A 22,590-nucleotide genomic window follows, 5' to 3' on the forward strand; every position below is an offset into this window, starting at 1 on the left:
AATGTCACAACTTTATAAACTTTAATTAAGTTAAGTTGTTGAAGTAAGGGATATTGCGCGCATAGTTAGTCCCTAGTTGAGAATAACCTTTCCAGTTGAACCTGCAGTTTAAACCAGACAAACAAAATTATGTTGCAATGACCAATGGCCTAAATTTATGCTGAATAAATACAACTTACTATAACGACAATTACAATAAATGTAACCTTTATTCGCATTAAAACAAATAGAATATGCTTTTAAAACAGATGCTTCAGATTATTATACTACATACATACATGCTATATTGTATAATATAATAAGTGTTACAAACCGAAATATGTAACACATGGTAGTGTTTAAACATGTCACATTTACCATATGTTATGATCTGGTATCTGCTTGTGTAGTCCTTTATCTAAAACAAGTAAACACTTTTAATATAAAATGCAATTAGAGTATTAGTACAATATTTGTGGTACAGTTTGCTATATAATTTATCACTAATTCTTTTATACCCTTGTCTCATCACAAAGTACTACTAAATTACTAAACTGAATGCAAAATACTGTATTTACAAATAGAAAAAAGCAACAAAGGATAAAAACATGTTTTACATTATTGAATGTAAACAAATTATTTTACATTATCTCATTAAACTATCCATTATAACAGTTGAATTGAATGCCTAGTTTCTACTACTGTACTGTATTATAATAGTAATATAATCATTCATCTATGGTAAACTACTGGCTGACAAATTTGCCATGTATCCTACTATGACTTATTCCATCATTAACCACATAACAAAAGAAAGAACACAGGCACCTTTATCACTCTGATACAACACATTCCTTTGAATTACTTGCTATAAAAACTGTATGATTAATATGGTATTTCTAATAATGGTATTTCTAATAATGGTATTTCTGTAATGTATTAGCCAGAGTCAATGAAAGGCACCACGACATCTTCCCAAGTCAGTAATTTTATGTGTGGAAATCAGTCAAGTAAAATAGTCACAGACAATTTGTCACCACTTTTATTAAAGGTAAAAAACATTATCTAGCTAAGGCTAAGTTATAGACAAATCAATTTTTTTACAGTTTCCACTGTACTTCTGCCTCCATAGATACAATAATTTCACATAGGCCTACAATAAAAATGCTACTGGACATTTGTAAAATCAGAATTATTGCAAAGCAGTTTCTTTGCATTCAAACTATTTACACTGTATAGTTAAACACATACAATAATAGTGTTACTACATATACTTATTTTTTATAAGCTACTGTGTGAAGCTATATATTTGCAATAAGCCTACATAAAAACTGCAATAACATACAGAAAAAACACCAAACATTTTATTTATGTGCATTACTGTACACCTAAAAAATTGTCTACAATTACTGAAATGAGAATAATCATACTTTTCATCTGGAAAGAATTTTTGATATACATATTTACAACCAAATATTGATGAAACACCATCATCATTTTTGTGTTTCCACAAATAATGTACTATATAAGGAAATACAGTCCTTGAAAATTGATTCAAACCCCATTTTAAAGAATACTTCTGAACCTTGTATGTATAATATATATATCTACCAAATAAAAAGAAAATTGCCAATACAAGCCTTCCTAGTTTTCAATCACTTTCCACTAAAAAACAGTCCATAGATACTCTCCTTCGATGATGTTGTTAATGTTTCCTTGGGACCAGTGTTTACTTTGTTCTTGCTAACTGGTGGAGGTGGTTTAACCCTCACACCCATGGAGGATGTTGACATGAAAGAATCCATTCCAGGAATTTCAGTACCATCCTCCATAAACATATCATCGATAGAATACAGATCCTCTTCAGGAGGAATATTTGAAACTGGACTATTATGAGGCGACATTCCTGGAGGAGCAATACTCAATGGTGATTGGATACTATCTTTTTCTGTTAGTTTCTCATGAGTAAAACTTTCAGCTGGCAATTCTTTTGACTGAACAGCAGCAACACATTGTGGTGTCGGTTTTAAAATACATGGAGGTGGAGGACCACCACCAGATAATTGAATGATATTTGAAGGTGCAGGTCTGGTTTTCATTTCTTGGTTAATATTGTGTGATCTTTGAATTACAATTGCCGCTTCAAGCATCGCATTTTCTTTAGCTTCCTTCATTGATTTAGCAAGAGCTTCATCTTTCTGTACCTTTTCTAGTTGTTGTTTAGCTGCTAATTGTGCTCTGGCCATGTGAGCTTGCATTTCCTTCGCAATATGAGCCATCTGCTGAGCTTCTTTACTTTTTTCATTTTTAGTTGCAGGTTTTTCAATTTTTGAATCCAATTTAGGTTTCCCACGACCTCTACTTACAGTTTTACGACCAGGCATTCTTCCAATAAATGCAGGCTTTGGAATGTTTGCTGAAGGTGTAGTTGCAGTTGTTGTGACAATCAAACTGGCTGCACCAGACATTTTAGAAGAAACAGATTTACTGACGTCATGCTTTTTGTTCATATTATCAGGTTGACTCATCTCCTTACCACTGAAAGCTGCCGCTATGTCTCCTTCCCCAGGTAAATAGACCTCTTTATTTTCATCACCATATTTGTCCATCTTCTTTCCAGATGACGGATTCTTTTGAGATGGCTTTGGTTGAAATATATCAACAGACTTACGAACCTGTAATTCTGGGGGAAGTTTAGGTCCTTCATATATAAGCAGATTTGAAGCAGGCTGTCTAATATTAGCAGTCTCACTAATCTCTTGTTTTACATCTTTCACACAATCTTCATTATTGAATGCAAACTTGCCAAATCCACCTTCTTTCTTGGTGACTTTAATACTACCTTGGTCTGGCTTAACATCGTCTTGCTTACCTAGAGCAGCAGCCCTTATCAACTCCAGTTCCTTCTCATAAAGTGGATTCTCATCAATGTATTTCTAGAAATGGTAAACATAATGGGTAACTAATAAAAAACTGGAACATATGAATCTAGGCATACAGCAGCAGCACAGTGAATACACAGGACTAAGTTCTTCATTTTTAATTTAATGTGTGTACAGTACTATGAATCTTTATACAGATGCATTTTTTAAATCTTCCTCATTCATTAGGCATTTTTAGGTTTTGACTAGTACCCATTTCACACGTACAATCTTTTTCAAATGTAGTTACAATTACAAGGATTCATGCGTGTGAACACGTAAATCTTGTTACAAAGGCTTGTGAAACATCGTAGGCCTATGCTATGGCCTAGGCCAAGTGAATAGATTCATTCTTATTGAGCATGATTTAATATACAAACAGATAACTTAAGATAGAAAATCTGTTGATTGTTTTTTTTACGAGTTGTTACAAAAGGTCAATAATGCATGTACGAACACAGTACAAATAACTCAGAAATTATCGATGTTTATAACTTTTTACATTTGGTCTACGTGTGAAATGTGTATTGGTTTTATTTTTAGAACCAAGGTAGGAAACTACTAAAACATTGCATGTCCACAATAGGTCTAGAAGAGGAGGTTGTTTAATTCAAGCTTATTTTTTTGGAAACTTGTCTCTTTGGAGATTGTCTGCTTTCTTTACCTGATAAGCCATGTTATGTTCTACACTTTTTAAATGTTCAGCAGAACAAGCTGCATCACCAAAAAAATTCTTGCAGAGTTTACAGTAAAATCCATTAACTGGCATCATGAAATCAACACCTGGTGGAAGAGTTCTTAATACATTATCAACTATTTCAAGATGTTATAGTGCATCAATTGATTAGATTGTATGCTTTTATTAAAGTGTTCATATATTTTAAGTAATCCTATAACTTTAAAGCTTCTTCAAGATTCTTTATCTAATATTATTTAGTTTCAATTAAAAAATATTCAAACGTAATATAAACCAAAGTCTGTGAACGCATAAAGAAACACATCAGCTGAAAACATATTGTAGCTACAAACTCTATTGTAAATTAGATGTTTTTAACTTTGTGCTTTTCATAATTAGCAGTTTGAAAGACGTGGGTTATAAAACAAACAGAAAAATAGAAACAGTGGAAATTCACATCATAGAAAATAACTTATAGTAATAATAAACATACCTTTTAAAGGAGCAGCAACAGTTTTTGATGATGATGGGTGTGGATTTGCTTTCATATCCGACATCCAAGGCCTATCAAATGGATCACATTTCTAGGAAAGAAAATTTACTGAATCAGTCAAAAGTAAAATCAGTTTTTTTGTTAGATTTTGAAAGTAAAACAAAGCATTTAAAATGAAATATATTACCTCTAACATTGTAAAACAGCCTTGAGTACACAGCATTTGCATGTCTACTGTGTTTCAAAAAACTGAAAGTTTACAAAACCTACACAAACTGATTGAAGATGATTCTTGCACTAATCACGCTACTAGTCATTACCGTATTATGATCACTGATGTCGCTATGTGGCTAATTTTGACAGTGGCAATATATGATCAATGCATATGGGCAAGATCCAACTCTGAAATCATTGTGTCTAGCTACATGGTCTGATGCAGCAATTATTCAACTGCAGCAATCAGTTACGGTAGTTTATCTCAATATGTAGAAACTTAACTGAAAATTGTAATTTTCTATTATAAAACTATACAGAATAAATAACAACAATAATTTAGTCACACAATACGTTTAATGGTGTGGAAATAGTAATACTATAAATATTTCAAGGAAACACTACTCCAAATTAATATGCAACAAAACATGAACAAATTACAATATTCTATCAGTAAAATATATGCCATACTTAAAATGCCTATGTTGTATTTTGAAGCTGTTATTATGTAACAATTTTATTAACAAACCACCTACAATTCTACTACAAATATTTTCTTACCTGTAGGTGTTTCTTTGAATGAAGATGAATAAAAACCTCATTTAATCTGGCTAGCGGCATTTTGCACATCTTGCAAAAGTGAGAGCCAGGGTCAAAGTAAGAAAATTCAAACTGAAACTTTTCTTTTGGTTTGTTTTTGACACCCTCTTTTTCCAATTGTTGTTTTCTTTCTTCTTGCTTGGTATTTTCTTCTAAATGTTTTCTTTTTTCTTCTTGATTGCTTCTTTTGCTATCATGTCGCCTTTCACCTACATCTCGGTCATCAACCTAATCAAAATGCAGTATGTTCAATGAATTCTGAAAAATGGTAATATACTAATACTATACACAAAAATAATTACAAACGTTTTTGGCTGCTTCTTTTCCGGTATTCATATTAGTATCAAGTCATCTGATTTACAAATTAGAAACTTTGTTGTTTTGTTGAAGTGGTAACAGACAATAATACTGCAATATTAAATCAAATGGAAGCTAAGGTATTTATAGCATGAATCTATAAAATATGGTATTGCTAAGTGCAACTCTTGATAGCTGAGTAAATAGGCAACCACTCCTGTAATGTTGTGTGATGTTTAGACATTATACAATTTATATTGCCTGTATGTGTACTTGCTAATATCGAAAATTATCATGGAAAACCTATTTTATGTTTACATGTTCATATTAACTGAAAAAAATGACTTGAAATCAAATGCTACAAGTCAAGTCCTACTTTTGATCCTACTCTTGAACTACTTGATTGGTTTCTTTAAAAAATATTATAATAGTGAAAACCTTTAACAGTTATGTGATGCTGTTGGTTTTGCATAACCTTACAATTTAACTACTGTAGAATTATTAATATCACATGCACAATTTATGTCAAAAGCAATACATCAGCAATTATTTAGGTGTATTTTACAAATGCATGGTGCATAAACAAAATGAAAGGATCAAAAGATATGAGTATCCATTACAACCTAATTATAAAGGGACAATATTAAGGTAACTTACAGCTTTGTTTTTTCGTCCGTCTTCTCTACTATCACTACGTTTCGGGGAATACTTTCGTTTCTCATATCTCGAAGAGTCTCTGCTTGAACGGCGAAGATCTTTACACTCTTTGCTTCTATCCCCTTTGTCCAATGTATCTTGTCTCTGTGGTGACATTCTGTTTCCATTCCGCGCAAAAGAGGAACGTTTACGAACAAACTCATTTGGCTCTGAACTAGACAATCTATTTGATTTTGAAGATTCTTTTTCTGGTGATACGGAAATGCTTCTATTTTCTCTAGCACTCTTTTCTTTCTGTGCACTTTCATTTTTCTTTTTCTCAGTGTAATCCCTTCTAAGTTGATGAATCTGATTTGCGATTGCATCTTGAAGCATAGTATTTTCCATCAGTACGGGATCTTTTGAATCTCTGCGATAGTTCCGTTTCCTTATTAATTCAGATTGCTGCTTACGTAGCCTACAAAGTTCTTCTTCCAGCATCTCCATTCGACGAAGATATATCGCTTTTTCATCTTGTAATTGTTTTTTTTTTTCTGTCAACTCTTTATTTTTAGCAACAGATTCTTTTTTCTTTTTCAGAATCTCAAGAGTCTTCTCTTTTATATCATCTTCAAGTTCTTTTCTTGTCACAGGACGCTGCTTTGCTATTTTTTCAAATTTCTCCTTTACTTCTAAAACTGCTTGTTTTTTGGCATCCCGTTCATCATCAGAATCCGTATTAACAGTTCCTTGCCTTTCATTCAATTGGTCCAGTTCGTCCTCCGAGGAAAGGTATTCTGTGCTTACAACAGTTGGCATATTTACAAGTCCCAGTCTGCGATTTGTTTCTTTTTCTATGTCACGAACTGGTCTATCTCTAGTTGTTTTTGATTGTTTCTTTCTACCATCAGATTCTGAATCATCACTGGCATATTTTGGTCGTTTTCTGCGATCTATATTATCATCATCGTTATCACTACTGATTTCACGTCTTGACTTTCGTTTATGCTTCTTTGACTTCTCAAGTGATCTACTATGTGACTCAAAATTTATTTTCCCATCTTCTGGATGTTGCTGTTGATATCCATAAGTTGAGGAATAGTCATAATATGGAAATTGTTGCATATATGGATTCGCATTAAATTGACCATGACTAGGATTAAAAGGGCTCTGATGGGATGAATACATCATATGTTGCATTTCAATTGGTGGAAATCCATGAATAGGAGGATGAACAATACCAACTGGTGGATTTCTTGGAGGAAAGGTAGGGTAATTAGCATACTGAATAGACGATGGTGGATATATATGCGAATCATTATAATTAAATGCTTCATTAGGACCTGGCTTACTTTGAATTTCATGGACTGCTGTTTTTGGCTCCATTGATTTTCGAATATTGTCAGTTGCTTCCTCTTTTATTAATGTGTCTAACCCTCCATCAAACCCTGAACTCAAGAAAGATGCTGACTGGTCAAATGTTCCAAATGGCACATCTTTAGAGTTTTGCGCTTGTTTACCATCTGGTTTAACATCACCAACTTCAATGTATGAGGCGTTTTTAGATTTTTGTTCAGTTGATGAAGTTTCTTCACTTTTTTTTTGCTGTTGAATCTTTTTAGCAAGGTCAAAATCAAAGCCTATGGCAGATAATATTTTTTGGACCTGAGTATTCTGAAAGTCGGGCTGGTTGGTTACTTGCAACTCTTCTGCTATCTCAGAAGAATTAAACTCTGGTACATACTTTTCTTCACTTTCCTTTAAAGGTGATTGATAATTTACTTCAGTGCTATTTTTTGTATTGTACTGATCATTATGATCCCTATGTTGCTCATTTTCTGATTCATCATCTCCATACAAAAACTCTTCTTCATCATCAATTGATGGAAATCCAAACCGATTAGTGTTAGATTTTAAATTTTCTTCAGATGGTTCATCCAATAAATCAAGACCAGGCAAAGACCCTTCTATATTTCTAGAGAATATACTAGAGTAAGCAGACAACTCGGGTTCTGCTGTTGTTGGTACATTCTTTAATATAGACTTTATTGGTTTGTCAGGTTCTGGCTGGCTTACTATTGGAGCAGGATTTTTTGTGCGTTTTAAGATAGATTTAGCAGGCTTAATAGTGGGTCCAGACAAACCTGCTGCTTCCTTTAGTGTCTCAGTCAATGATTTAGATTTTTCTTTCATTTGATTTGCATCAAAACTTGAATGTGTTATGTGTGAAAGGTCATTTAAAAGTTTTTGTACTGAATTTTGGCCTTCGTCTGACACAGCTTGTAATTTAGAAGCATGGGGATATTTGTTATCAATCTTGCTTGGAGGATCTTCAACAAGCTCATGGGTGGAAACCCTCAGTCTAGGGTCATTATTTCTTGATTGTGTATACTTCATAGATTCTTCAGCTTTAAAACTATGTCGTGATACTGATGCTTGGTGCTTCTTTATTTTACCGCCTTTATCAGGAGAAGGCGACCTGCTGCTTCTTCTAGAACTACTACTGCTGCTTCTACTGCTACTATTCTTTACAACACTTGTTTTACTCTTACGATGATATTCATCATATATTTTCCTCTGCTTTTCATCATGCATGGGTCCACTTGAACTATCAATTTGGTTCCCAGTTTGAAACTCATATTTTGAACTGTAAAAAACAATATATTATGTTAATTAGTGCAGTATTATTTCTTTTATTTATTTATTTATTTATTCAACATTATATCCTGGGACCCCAAAGGCAACAGAGTCACCATAAAAATGAAATGTCTGGGGTCCCAGAAGAACCTAAAACAAGAAAAAGGGGGAAAAGAAAGCACCAAAACATATATTTCTATTATATAGATATCACACTTCCTATTCGTTCAATGCAAATGAATGCGAGACACTATGGGCGGTGCCATTTATTCAATTTCAAGGGTGCCTCGCAAGTCGAGTAGGCAAACATAACATTATTCTTTAGGCTATGTAACAGTAGATACCAATTAACATTTAAAATGTAATGTTACCTTTATAGAAAGTGAAAATTAATCATATTTTTCTGCTTTGGAATAAAAAATTTGTGTACACCGGACTATCTACCATTTTTATTATTTATTTTATAATTAATTGTTTATCATTGATTTATAGACCTTGATTTAAAAGGAGCGCCATGGCGCTGACGCTCCTGAAAACGATTAAAGGAGCGCCTAAAATAGCGCTCCCCAACCTTTTACAGTGCGTCATAAAAATATATATAATGATAAGAATATTAACCCCGAATACAACACACAGTCTATATATAGTCGCGCAAACGATCTTTGTTATGGCTACCCCCGATAGGCTAGGCGCGCCTACGATCTTTGATGTTGCGAGAAAAAAATTGTAAACAATTCATTCTAAATATAGTACCAGAACGTTCAATCGGTCGCTCAAAAAGACTGCTGACAGATGACAAAACTCAGATCTAGAAAACTCAGATCTCAGATATATCTGAGTTTTCTAGATCTAGAAAACTCCGATATCTGAGTTTTCCAGATCTAGAAAACTCAGATATCTGACTTTTCTAGATCTAGAAAACTCAGATATCAATATCTGGGTTTTCTAGTTCCAAAATGAAACTAGAAAACTAGATCATCAAATCAATCTTAGTGAATTAACAAGGTGTGAAATTAATACATAATACTTTTTAATCGTAATCGTTTCCTTCATGTGTGTTTAGGCCTACCTACTCAACAGCGAATATAAATGTAAATTTCCCACGATGTAAACGTAGGGACACGATCCAACACAATGAACTATGCCAACTAATAAAAATAATATAGCGAACGTCCAGTCGATCCAGAAACGATGCCGACAAAAAGATCATAAAAAATTTATTCTAAATATCGGTCGCTCAAAAAGACTGCCCACAGAAGACCGCGATTAATGGTCACATGGCATGAAACGTGATACTCTGATTTACTGCAACATTTCATGTTTTTTAACTCGGTACAAGGCGTGGCTGCAAAACAGTAATTAAGATCGTGTACCTAGATTTTGTTTCACATGACATGAAACGTAATAAAACAGCTCTAATAAACTGTTCCCACGACTCGCATGTTTTTTCCCCTCCAAATTCTGGTCAGGCCTTTTCCTTTCGTAATAATAATTTAAAAGGCCTATGTTAAATATATATTTATTTTGCATATATTTTGTTGTTCTCCTAGCTTAGGTGTTGTTTTTATAATTTGCTAACCCAAGGTAAGATTAAATCATTTATAGTGTAGGCCGCCGAAACTCTCTCTGCGCAAGACGAGGCCCACGTGCCAGATGACGTCTCATCGGCTGATGTCCGGCCAAATCAGGATAACCGATTCGTAGGGGGGTACACAAAATTGACGTCTTAGTGAACAATACATTGTTTGTTTGCATTGCCCATGGGTCTAAAGGCGATGACGAGTTTACTAACCCTACGAAACACCCTATGATCATTGCATAGATAATTATCATAACAATACATCGTAAGATATGAATAATACTTCATAGGCTACGTTCAGTGAACAATGACCGATGATCATTGGGTTCGACAATACAGTACAGAAAGAAATTACTGCTTTGTATCTACGCGTAGGCTACGAAAGGGCAATGCAAACAAACAATGTATTGTTAACTAAGACGTCAATTTTGTCATCAATAAGATAAGACAGTATAAAATGGAATGGTTAAAAATATATTTAACACATTAAAAATTAACTACAACTACAGTACCTTCTCTGTTGGTGCTGGTTGATTTCAACAGGTGGTCCTAACCTTTCCAATGCTGATGGCTTCTCGGTCTTATAATGGTCATTGTCAACAGTTATTCTCAGAGATTCAGTGTCTTTAAACTCCTTCTACAAAATCAATAAAACAATTTCATGATTGGAAATATCAGTATAGAAAATAAAGCATCTCCTCGGAGCTCCCGCTTCGTGAATAAAATACTGAAAGATGAGGGCATATCAATTTGGTCTCTGGTGCGCGTATGTACAACTCAGGGACTAGTGCTGTTCTGCCATACCATGTCGAGTGTTGAAGAGTCGCTAACCAATTGGTTTGAACAATACCATGAAAGCCCCAGTGGTCTAATGGTTGGGACATTTGCATATCAAGCAGAAGGTTCCGGGTTCGAATCTTGGTTGGAGCAACTTTTTCTCATTCTTACAGATTTCCTCATCTTTATCGTTTCAAATGAATTAATTAAATTTCAGCAGATAATTTATTCCGTGCCTGTGACGTAAATTTTTTTAAATGTAACCATATTAGGCAAACCCCACAAAATCGTCACGCTTGAGGACTATCAAAATGTAAAGAAACTCAACAGTTCTCTTCAGAACTACAAACATGGTGTACCGCAAACTTTATATCAATCAATATCAATTCTATATTTAATAGGCAGCCAATGTAAATCTTTTAAGGTGCCAGTGAAAATGTAGGCAAATTAGTAGACCATATTTAGTATGAGCTGGAGCTGATGCAGTTGTTTACAGTATGTGGGAGCCTGGATAACAAGGAGTTACAAATATCCAGACAAGAACTAACAAATGCATGTACAAGTTGCACTATTTAAGTATTTATGGATATTTCTTAATTAAAAATGAATGACATAACTTTAGAAATATGAGCCATCATCTTGAGATTAGCATCAAGAATTACACTAAGATTTCTGACTTGTACAGTAAAACCTTCATTTTACGTATGGTACGGGACCGAAAGGGATACATAAAACATGGGATTCGTAAAATCTGGCTTGACCTTAAATTAACCCCCAAAATATGTAGATCATAGCTAAAAAGGCTGCTGTGTTTGCCTACTTTACTTAATACAGCATGCAAGTAGGTGGTCACTAGCTAGGCCTAGACTATCTAGGCCAGGCTAGTAGTAGGTCTCTAGATGAAAATCTTGCCGCCGCCAAGTTGATCCACCCCGGAAATTGGATCATGCTTCGAAATAAGACTTCGGGGACCCCCATTGGAATTGCCCTTGAAATTAATAACTGTATGATTAAAAATTGAAAATATTAAAATTAATATTTTTTAAATCATGATTTAAGCCTGGCTCTCTCTAAATGCCTTACAAGGTACAGGGAACAGTGTATAGGCCTAATTGACATGGATACATTTACTAAAATGTTTTTACCATTATATTTCATCAATTTTTAATTTTGGCTAAGAACCGATTTATTTGGCTAAATAAAACAAAATTGGACATTAGTCGTTTTGGCTATAGATAAACAGGTTTGACTAAAAAAATATTTCGCCAAATGGCTAAACATTGAAATGAAATGTTAGTGCTACCCCAGCTAATTAGAATAAAAGGAGAGTCATGTTTCACACAAAGTTATGCGCACATGCGCATTTAACATTTTTAGATGCGCAAAATTAATTTCTAATCAACTTTCTACGCAAATCATGTCATTTTGTGTTTTGTCAAAAATTCCCACACGCACAAACTTGTTTACGCGTACGATGCACTCTTGAGTATAAAAACATGTTTTTTTTACTTGAATTATATTTTTTCAGCTTTTTCAGGTAATTAAAAAATTTTTTTTAAGCATTTCCACTTCATCATACGATCATGTTGAATTAGACAATTTGCGTGCGATTTAGTTAAAAAATTACAAATGCTGTTAAAATCATGTCTATTTTTAATCTATTATAGCTCCTCTGGATCAACCGTGACCCCAAATTTGTTTAACTTATAATAATGCAAGTAGATAAGTTGTAGATATGAATTAATGCAAAATTGTTACCTCTCGGATGTTATGACGTCATCATATGGCCACCCGAATATAAAATATAGATTTTCTTTTGTTATAGCTCATAACATTGAATAGAGCGCATCTCGCTTATCCGTAACTTAAATTCGCCCAGATATTAATATTTGTTTGCTCAATCAATTATCTTTTGTAGGAGTTACAAACATTTTAATTTTTAATGACGTCATCATGTTCAAATATGTGAATAACTATCCATTTTTTTTTTAACTAAAGATCGATTTATATGGCTAAAAAAAAATTGGACTTTAGCCATTTTGGGTATAGACAAACTGAAAGGGGTTAGGGTTTCGCCAAACAAAATGAAATGTTAGTGCCACCCAAACGCAGTTCAATTGGTCATATGCTGTCTACATTATACTATACTTAGTTTTAGTGCACCTTTACCTGTTGAAAAGATTTCTTCATCTTTCTTGTTGGATCTTCATTCAATTGTGTTACCATTGGTAGTGGTGGTGGTGCATACCTACCCCCACTAGATGAATTGGTGTGAGGTGGCATTCCAGTACTAGGTTGTGCTAAACATTGCTGCTGGGCATCAGTAACTAAAGCAGATGACAAATTCTCATCATGGCTGAATACTGGTTCTGTTGACCTACCATAATACAGGTCTAAGTTTGTTTCATGAATTTGATGCCTTGATGTATTAGGGGGTAATGGTGGTGTGACTGACCTAGGCCTACTAGAAGACTTTCTAGGAAAAGCAGTCATAGGACCAGGCCTCATAGTATTATTAGAATTCTTCCGATCATGATCACTCACAGCAAAACTTGAATATTCATCTCTGTGCCTTTTTCCACTGCCACTTAACCATTTATCATTGTGTTCATAACTTTTCTCTGGACTTCTAGGCTGATGTCTAAGCCTAGTAGTAGTGGTAGGAGAATTATCTCTAGGCCTAGCCACAGTGTTATCATGTGACCGTGTATCAAGCATTCTGCTTGATCGTTCATTAGATCGTCTTTTTGGACTTGGTGGGCTACAAGACCTTGATTCATTAAATCGTGGATCAATATTCCCTCTACCACGTCCTCGCCAACCACCTCTCCCTCTAGGCCTATGCGAACCTCTGCCCCCAAAAAAGCCACCTCGTGCTTTTGCTGGAGGACCCATTCTGATTTGAACTTCCCTTTCGTATTTCTTCGCCAGTTAGTTAGGTCTAGTAGTAGTAGGCTAGGCCTAAACTGGTGGAGTGGTAGTAGCACGCCAGTAGCACTACGTACGACGTGTGTATATAAATAATGTAGGCTAGGAGGTAGGCGCCCTACAAAAAGCGGATTGCCCAAAAAGCCAGGCTAGGCCTACCTGGGCTACCTAGAGGATAGACAACAATATAACATGTTAATTATAAAACAAAGTGGTAAATGTAAAAATATAAACATTAACAAAATAGTGTGACCTTCATAATTTAACCTCACTTAATGAGCAATAGGTTTCCTACAATTCAATCAAAAACGAAATTGTTATCTCTAAATTTGTCCAGTATAAATCACCACCATTCACAACAAAACACCACGATCCGCGTCGCGCGGGGATGATCGAGAGAGAGACCGAGAAAGAAATGATGGTTGACGGACGACGACGATGGCGGCCGGCAAAGCGACTTCGATAACTCCAGAGGGCGCCATATTTAAATGGTCAATTGGAATAAAGAGCTGTGAGAGGCTACAGTATACAAATCACTGGAGAGGTGTAATAATCCGAAGGCTAGAGGGCGTACTCCAGACTGAAAAGTGATTTCAACAGGTCGGAGGGGGAAATAACAAGATGGCCGCCGTAAATGTCTATATAAAAAATAATATTCTAATATAATACATTAAGACCACATAAATTACAACACATATTCTTGTCAAAGCACAGTGAAGTTTTTCTAAAATTAAATATATATGTATTGTCCCTTGGACTAATTAAAAAAAAATTGTTAAACAAGATTTCGAAAAAAAGTTGGTCATTTTGAAGTATCATAATAGTTAGAGCTCACTATGTCGGTCGGTCGTTAAACACTAAACTTACATATGGCCTTGTCTTGATATTAGTTTCATCTAGCTATGTAAATTTATTCCTTATGGCCAGGAATCGATGTGGTTATGTTTTTACGGTGCGAAATCAAAAATTACGCGGTCTACGCACAATTTAACGAAATCACGTTTGTAATCATATCTTCACAAGCATGAATCACAATTAAATAATATTTGGTACTCTTAAATTTCAGGTCATATTTCATCATATATTGTACAAGATCCTTGCGACGTGCAATAGGACAGTTAAAGAGAAGAGATGACGTCATTATTACCAAACCAGATAAGGGTTCAGGAGTTGTTGTTATGGATAAACAACAATATGATCAACTCCTTCGTGAAGCATCAGTTAACACTTCAAATTTTAAACCCGTAAGTAAAACACAACCTAAATCAAGAGGAAGACCAATCAAACACTACCATCCGCTGATAGTGAAAGAGAAACAAGTAGGCCTATCACGTATTTTCGTGATCTTCCTATAGAAGTAGCTTCGACAATCACTCAGCAAGGTTCGAGGCTTGCCCATCTTTTACGATCTGTGTGACGTGGAAAACACCCTACAGTCATCTAATAAGATGACAGCATTCTACCGACGATATGTTGATGATACCATTGTTTTTATGCCGGACCAGGACTATGCACACAAGTTTCTGGACACTTTAAATAACACACACATTGCGATTGACTTGAACAGCCTATAATTAGTATTGTTCTTCCTTTTAAAATGGATATGAAACAATGTTAAAAAAAATGAGTTAGTTTCATTATCGGAAAGTACGCATAGAATCATGTTAGTGACCTTTATGCTAAATATTATGGACGTCTGGGTCCCCCTCTAATCGGTGACAAAAAATCTTTTTGTGACGTCACTAAAAGAAAAATTTGCATTAGGAGAATTCGTCATTCACAGACTTTTGCAGATTGGCTCTATATTATTACAGCTTTGGCTTATCCGCTTTACATTTTTGTTTATGAATATGTTTTAAATGTTTTCGAAAACAATTTTTGTTTGTTTGTCAACCGATTATTTTTTAAAATGAGTTTTAAAATCTGTTCTTATGGCAATCTTCTGCAAATTGACTAACGTTTTGCACCGGGAGGCTGGAGAAACGTAGATACAGTGCGCATGTGTGAAAATGTCAATTACACGATCGCTACGGAGAAACCCCGACGCCATTTTTTTTCCACTATCGACGGCGGAGTGTTTATTTTTATCATCATTTTGGAATGGATAGTGAAGAGGAATATTTTGTAGCGGATATAGAAATAGAAGAAGATTTACTACCAGTAAATCCTGACAATTTAAGACCGTTCGATAATGACCCACGTCTACCACCATTGCAAAGGCCCGCAGCAGACGATCGGTTAGGCCTACCTCCTGACGCTCGTCGGGCCAGGGAATTCGAACGGTTTGGGCTTCCACCTAACATGCATGTTAGGCAAGGTCGAGAATGGTAAGCGATAAGTAAGAGAGATGTAATGGGACCCCATGGTTTTTTTAGACCTACTTTGGGAGTTACTGCTGTTTCGCATCTTTTCGATTTTTCACTCTTTGTACTCAACGCGAAAATAAACCTCCCTACCTGTCCTGCCTAGCTAACCTATCCTAGTAGTAGAGTATATAAATATACTATACTAATAGTCCACCTGCTACTATAGTACTAGGCCTAGCTATATTAGAGATAGAGCTAGAGGCCTAGGCTATATTCAATAGTCCTACTACTACTAGGCCTAGGCTCATATAGCCTAGGCTAGTCCTGGCTAGATAGTACTATCAGTAAGTTGTAGTTATTATATTATAATTAGCAGGCCTACTATTAGTATTAGGCTATGTAGGAGAATACTTTTAGAATATAAAAAATAGACTACAGAATAGATTAGTATAGTAGGTATGTATGGTAGGCTATCTAAGCAGAGAGGCAGTCCACCATATTAGCATTTTGTACAGTAGGCCTAGGCTAGTAAATAGTATGCTAGTACAACCTGTTATTATGTAATGACTAAATGTAGGCATAATTAATTAAATTAGGAAGTACATTAAAATGACTGCAACTACACTTTCACAAATCATATTAATTATCGACTGTATATATTTAGGGCTCTACTATACACGTTGCGAAAGTAGGAAACAATGAGCCACATTAATGTGTAATCTATGATTTTGTTTAAATAGGTGTGAATGTGGAAACTGTGTGGAAGAAGAAACATGGGAGAATAGATACTGTTGCCAACAGGTAATATTAATTTTTAATAATTAATTATTTTCAGAAAAAACACAAATTAAAGAATTGCATTGTCCCACAAAAACATGAAAAATGAAGATATAAAATCAAATTTCGAATATAGTACGGTAGGCCGTTTTACAGTTTTAGTAAAAAAAAAAAGACAAAATAAATGGCTTAATATAACCAAAAACCCATTAAATCTGACTCGGACCAACTATTTTTTGGCTTTAAATTAATTTGTGTTTTCTTTGTATTTTGTTACAGGTAGAAAAAATCAACAACAAAAACAAGGAGGGACCTCAGCACACTGGGTGCGTAACAACACACCCATGGTTCGAACCTGCAATTTTAAACCCAGCAACACTACAAATTGCGTATTGGCAGTATGTCTCGCAATACCAAGAACATGTGGTGGAAGGTGCAATAGAAAGGTACTGTACAGAGTAAAAGTTAATAAAAAAGAAAAATATATTATATCATATGTATATCAATCTACTATTAATTTCCAACTGGAGGAATGTACATGACAGGAATCTTACAAGACAAATAAACAAATAATTTGAACACAATAACATGTATTTTTCTTTTGTTTGTACATTTTTCCAGGCGATACAGATATACTGCATACCGCCAATTTGTACGTTGGTGCTGGGGGTTTCTTGGCAAGGACCGAAGAATACCAATGCCATCTTGTGTTATGAAAAAAATACGAGATGTTTTCCCAGATGAAGCCAACAATTACACAGGGTTCAAATATCCACCATTGGATAGATAAGGTAGACTCAAATTCATTATGTTGTAGGTTTGAATCTGCTTAGTAACTTGGCTACAAACTCATTTTTGTCAGGTTTTGGCATTTTCTCTGCAATTGTGCCTGGGTCACACATTATCTCTGGTGTGTAATATAGTTCTTTTGTATTTGTTTTTGCCATGTACATTGCCATTTCAATGACGTTAATTGCGTATTCTGAAAGGAAAAACAAATAAATAATAATAAGACTTTTTGATTACAGAAAACATATATATGTTATATTTTTTAAATAAATAAATAAATCTTACCAAAAGTGGGGTTAACTAAATGTTTTTTTGCCACCCAGTCTTTTTTGGCTCTAGAATACCACAGTGAATACTCTTTCTCGCCTTTTTTATTTTCTCGCTGGCACCGTCCGACATTCTCATTACAATGCAGTGCAGCAATGTACGTTCTGAAAATAGTAAAAAAATTGTTTGTCTTTCACCATTCCAATGACTCGAGTAATTTTTTTTTGTTTCATTTTTTAGCTTGTTTTGGGAAGATGTATAATACTACCTTGCAATCATTCCCTTGAAACGGTATGGATGCATTTTTGGAGCGAAGTGATTGATAACTTGATGGAATGATTCGTTAGAATATGTCTGGATAGTAGGTGATAACTGTTGAACTGATCTTAAAAGATATGAAGAATTCAGAATCTTTGACAATACTTCCTCAGCTTTAGAGCCTGTATTCGAGATAATAACAAATCATGTGTTTAGACATTACAGTAAACATTGTAAAATTGTAAAATGTTCGTTTGTCAGTGTGCAATTTTTACTTTGATTGAGATTGGTTACTACTTAATTATACACATGAGATACTTACTTGGGAGAATGTAATCCCGTTCTTCCAGTTCACCATGCATGCATTTGGGATACAAGGGAGTTTCATGTTCATGTATCCCTCTAACATGATTGTATATGCTTTTAAATTTTTGGACTCTTAGTTCCTTGTCGTGACTCAAATCTTTAGTCTCGGGTGTAGTTGACGCAATCCAATAAATCATAGTTACAATAGATTTGATCCATTTTGTTATCTGGTCACAGTCTTTAAGCTTTCCACCCTTCAGACATTGTTTTTTTACACCTGCATGTCAATTTAAGAAAATACAGATTTTATATTTCTTTAAGCAGTTTGATCATATTAAACATCTTCAAATAGTATACACACTTTTTATTTAAAAAAAAAAATATATTGTGTTTAAAGATTGTTGGCAATTAAATGGACTACTGTACTGAGATAACAGTTTAGTGTATAATTTTATAATATTAATCATGTACCATATTAGTGATGGTTCAGCAAAGGTGATGAATTGAAGTAGTTAAATACTTGCCTTTAGCAACATGCCACACATCAAAGTAGTGTATTATATTCTGCATGGAATTTTTGAGGTAGGCAGCTACACTACTATGTCTGTCGGAAACAATTCTTTCCACTGTAACTCCGTAACCTTTTAAAACCATCAATGTTCTTTTCAGCCCCTCCAGTTCCATTGCTGGTGAATTCGAACATTCATCTTTCTGTAAAACAAATTCAGTTAAAAAGTTATAATTTAGGAGGTGGCATGTCCAACATTGTTATAAGCACAGTACAGGTAAAGTATTACTGTACAATAAAGATGGAGTAAATTTGACTTGACGACTTACTTGGACCACTTCAATGTGGATTACTTTATGGGTGTCTGCATCAATTGTGGTATACGTGCCAAACTTGGCTGTATGTCCTGGGCTATCGCAGCGCATATCACATGAAATATTCATGTTGCTCTTGAAATTGTGTTCTCTCTGCGCTGCGAAAACACAGGACACAGCTGGCAGCAAATACCTAAAAAAAAACATAACACATCATCGAGCTCCAATGAGCGTTTATTGCTGTGAATAATAATACGAATTTGTAAAGCGCCAATTCTAGCAGTAAGTGATCAAAGGTGCGGTGTATGAGAGCTAATTTGAATTTGAGTTTTTAAGGCAGATTTAAAGGCGATCGACATGATCGAATAGAGGCGGGTAGCTCATCCCATAAGCGAGAGGCAGCAGAAGTAAATGAATGCGATAGACCATTTAAAAAATATAATAATAGTTGTACTGTACTTACCATTTCTGGTGGTAAAAATATGTTCTATCAGTAAAAACTGCAATGTTTAAAAATCTCATAGCTCTTAAAAACTGTGTTATACAACAACCTATAAATATAAAAAAATGTATTTATGTACTGTAAATAGTGTCAATGTTGTTTGAACCGTAAACTTTTAGATTATTTCAAGCCTTCATAAAAATGAAAAAGAATAAACCTTATCTTACCTGACACAAGAATAGCGGCAGACAAAAGAATGTTAAACAAAAACATTTTTCCATGTTTTGGTTGGCTCATCCATTCAAATTGATAGCCGCAACTTCGATTTCTGCACTTTGACTCTATCTCTACTGCTGTTCCACACTCTCTCTTTATTTTTCTATCTGCTTTCCCTCCACACTGCCGACACCTGTCAAAGAGAGCCATTAATTCTCTTTGACCAACAATATACTTTCGCTGACCTCTAATAGTATCCGCTGGTTCTATATAATCTGTTTGGTCATCTGGACCAATGTAGTCCGCATCTGCATCGTCATGATCACTATCACTGTCGGATTCCGAATATAAATTGAATGCGCCACGTGTGCCTCTTATATTTCTTCCTTCATCATCCGAATCTATTGTGTAAGTAAATTTGTCATGTCAAAAAACGGCATTGACAAGTATTTGATTGACATCAAATTAAGATATATAAGTGCGCAATAAAAACAATTGGCCTAAAGCTCTGTCTACACTGTCAAACTTTGTGACAAAAAAATGTGATATGCCCATATATGGACATGATGATGTCATAGAACCATCATATTTAAGCATAGTAGTTTGATAGTGAAGACAGAATCATCAATGTAAAAAAGTTTAGTATTAATATTGGCATTACCTGAAGACTGCACATACTGTCCTTGTGCCTATGTACAAAAATATAGTAATTATTACATTTAAAATACAGTACTAGAAATAGTTTCCATAGGGATTTAATCAAAATTAATCTAATGACTCCCTGCATTAATTGTAATTGGTAGATAGGCATAGACTTTTTGTATAAGCCTTTTTCACGAAATGGAAGACATTTTCGACCGATGACAAACAATGCTGTGCAGGGAAGCGTAAAAAAAAAAAAAAGAGTTTTCATGGATTTCAAGACACCATGTTAATTAAAAAATTGTAACCCCTGATCGTATGAGGAAATAAAGTTACTGTAACATTTTCTTAAAAGATTGGCCTAAAACATCACTGTATGTCTGAAAAAAAATTAGAAATTGATTTTTTGTTCGCTTAAAATTCATAAAAAAAAAAACACCCGTGTATAAGCATAAGCGTTTGTCACCACCGTTTTTCCCGCGATGCAGTTGCGGCGCCTATGCTTTTATACACTGTGGTGTGCTATGTTATTTCTGTTGGTTACGCTTCCCTGCACAGCATTGTTTGCCATCCGTGAAAAGGCCTACTTACCGACGATGTACTTGGACCACGGCTGGCTGCTAAAATCTAAAAAAAAAAGAAAGATGAAATAAATAAATAATTTCTGCGTTTTTTTGGCCTATGCGTATTTACCAGATTGAACTAACCTAAAACGATAGTAGATAGGCCTAAGACGGTATAATAGGTTAATAGAGTCTAGTGACAATGCTAGACCCTGTATGCCGCATACCATTATTTCGTACTGTGCGTAACGCGCGTTCAAAATTTGGCTATTATTAAACTAGCCGTCATGCATCTACGAAGAAGTTTAGGCCTACACCGAGATTATTTCTATCCACAATTATTATATTTCTATTCATAAATTAGGGCCTAGGCCTAAATGGAGATTGTTTCTATTCGTAATTATATTTTAGTAAAATACCAATATTCTATCTGGGCAATTTATGATAAACAAAATGTTTTGTGATTTGAGTACTGTATGCCTACCCTATTGACCTCTCGCCTCCGATAACAGGTCCGCATCTTCTTCTTTTTTGGCTTCGTGCTATCAGTATCATCCCTATTCCCTTCTATTACTGGCGATTTCAATGTTGGGAAAGCGCCAGGACGAAGACGGTATCTTATTTTTTTCCCCTTCTTTCCCATCTCTTGTATTTCGGTGCGGTTTATGTTATCTTCTATACAAAAATGCTCAGTGCATATTTTATGAGACGGCTTCCAGATGTATCCTTTTCTAGTTAGTTTTACGAAATCCTCCCATTTTTTAAAAGTTTCCACTTGGTCCACTTGGCTTGGAAAAAGGAGAAAGGATACATGTGGGTGGGATGTTGGGGTCCTGTTGCACCCCCCAATACAGCACGCATTAGGCATTGTTCGGAAAACTTTATACTATACGACTGTACTGTATTCAACTCGATTTTTTCTCAAACCAACGTGTCCCAGGAGGACGCGCACCTCTATGGATTTTCCAAAGGGTCATGTCAGTGTGTCACACGCTGACGCTGGACAGACAAATTTCTGAAATTTTTTTGCAATGATAGAGCTGCCTGTCCTATATAAATATATACAGTATTGGCCATTGTTTTTAACCAAGCTTGATAACCATCGAATACTTCAACAACTAGGTAGACAGCTACATCATAAATAAAGGGTGAACAAAAATAGGCCAATGTTTTAAAATGGTTGACTAGGTGTGTAATATAAAAAATAGCATTGAGACAAGTGTACATTTAATTCATTTATTTTCATTCAGCAAGAAATTAAATAAATATAAAATTATATAGGCCCTACTCTTTCAAATTGACTAAAACATTTATTAATATTATTTATTATACAATTAAAATGTTTATAAATCTGAACAATACTCCTTGGTCCACATTTTAAGATTCTTCTATGTTTAAATAGAATTATTATTAATGCAACATAAATCTACAATGCTGTAAAATCAGTTTTTAATTCCTTGCATTTC

At 34.6% G+C, this 22,590-nt stretch overlaps 3 protein-coding genes and 1 long non-coding RNA gene across 5 annotated transcripts; 1 reads left to right on the plus strand and 3 right to left on the minus strand.

Moving 5' to 3' along the window:
* Window positions 1-190: 190 nt before the first annotated feature.
* Window positions 191-14,087, minus strand: LOC144852478 (uncharacterized). Of its 2 annotated transcripts, XM_078710295.1 has the most exons (8): window positions 14,009-14,087; window positions 12,978-13,904; window positions 10,544-10,668; window positions 5,837-8,462; window positions 4,844-5,110; window positions 4,070-4,160; window positions 3,565-3,683; window positions 191-2,915 (listed from the first exon to the last, which is right to left on the minus strand). In XM_078710295.1, the coding sequence occupies exons 2-8, from the start codon at window positions 13,701-13,703 to the stop codon at window positions 1,635-1,637; spliced, it is 5,235 nt and encodes a 1,744-aa protein (XP_078566421.1). In that variant the 5' UTR covers window positions 13,704-13,904; window positions 14,009-14,087; the 3' UTR covers window positions 191-1,634. The 2 variants fall into 2 exon arrangements, with proteins under 2 accessions (XP_078566421.1, XP_078566422.1); XM_078710296.1 differs by lacking the exon at window positions 14,009-14,087 and having other exon boundaries at window positions 12,978-13,917.
* A 1,650-nt stretch (window positions 14,088-15,737) lies between these two features.
* On the plus strand, window positions 15,738-18,777 carry LOC144852001 (P2X purinoceptor 7-like). Its single transcript, XM_078709678.1, has 5 exons — window positions 15,738-16,063; window positions 16,783-16,843; window positions 17,099-17,265; window positions 17,441-17,610; window positions 18,116-18,777. Exons 1-4 carry the CDS (start codon window positions 15,837-15,839, stop codon window positions 17,607-17,609), a joined length of 624 nt encoding a protein of 207 aa, XP_078565804.1. The 5' UTR covers window positions 15,738-15,836; the 3' UTR covers window position 17,610; window positions 18,116-18,777.
* On the minus strand, window positions 18,140-20,129 carry LOC144852917 (uncharacterized). The gene is made up of 6 exons (XM_078710976.1): window positions 19,931-20,129; window positions 19,725-19,812; window positions 19,277-19,454; window positions 18,964-19,150; window positions 18,456-18,716; window positions 18,140-18,315 (listed from the first exon to the last, which is right to left on the minus strand). The coding sequence occupies exons 1-6, from the start codon at window positions 20,127-20,129 to the stop codon at window positions 18,140-18,142; spliced, it is 1,089 nt and encodes a 362-aa protein (XP_078567102.1).
* Window positions 20,130-20,207: 78 nt separating this feature from the next.
* Window positions 20,208-21,235, minus strand: LOC144852002 (uncharacterized). Its single transcript, XR_013614252.1, has 3 exons — window positions 21,153-21,235; window positions 20,581-20,608; window positions 20,208-20,320 (listed from the first exon to the last, which is right to left on the minus strand). It is a non-coding gene; the product is annotated as an uncharacterized LOC144852002 (long non-coding RNA).
* Between the last annotated feature and the right edge of the window lie 1,355 nt (window positions 21,236-22,590).

The sequence above is a fragment of the Antedon bifida genome, chromosome 9 (assembly GCF_963402885.1).
Source record: "Antedon bifida chromosome 9, ecAntBifi1.1, whole genome shotgun sequence".
Lineage (NCBI taxonomy): Eukaryota > Metazoa > Echinodermata > Crinoidea > Comatulida > Antedonidae > Antedon > Antedon bifida.

Coding starts and splice junctions, on each gene's coding strand:
- LOC144852001 (XM_078709678.1), top strand. CDS start 15,837: ATGGATAGTGAAGAGGAATATTTTGTAGCGGATATAGAAATAGAAGAA. Junction 16,064..16,782: donor GTTAGGCAAGGTCGAGAATG/GTAAGCGATAAG, acceptor TTGTTTAAATAG/GTGTGAATGTGGAAACTGTG. Junction 16,844..17,098: donor ATAGATACTGTTGCCAACAG/GTAATATTAATT, acceptor ATTTTGTTACAG/GTAGAAAAAATCAACAACAA.
- LOC144852917 (XM_078710976.1), bottom strand. CDS start 20,129: ATGGCTCTCTTTGACAGGTGTCGGCAGTGTGGAGGGAAAGCAGATAGA. Junction 19,455..19,724: donor TATTTTTACCACCAGAAATG/GTAAGTACAGTA, acceptor GTTTTTTTTTAG/GTATTTGCTGCCAGCTGTGT. Junction 19,151..19,276: donor TCCACATTGAAGTGGTCCAA/GTAAGTCGTCAA, acceptor TTTGTTTTACAG/AAAGATGAATGTTCGAATTC.
- LOC144852478 (XM_078710295.1), bottom strand. CDS start 13,703: ATGGGTCCTCCAGCAAAAGCACGAGGTGGCTTTTTTGGGGGCAGAGGT. Junction 8,463..10,543: donor AACCAGCACCAACAGAGAAG/GTACTGTAGTTG, acceptor TGTTTTTTACAG/TTCAAAATATGAGTTTCAAA. Junction 2,916..3,564: donor AACATAACATGGCTTATCAG/GTAAAGAAAGCA, acceptor TACCATTTCTAG/AAATACATTGATGAGAATCC.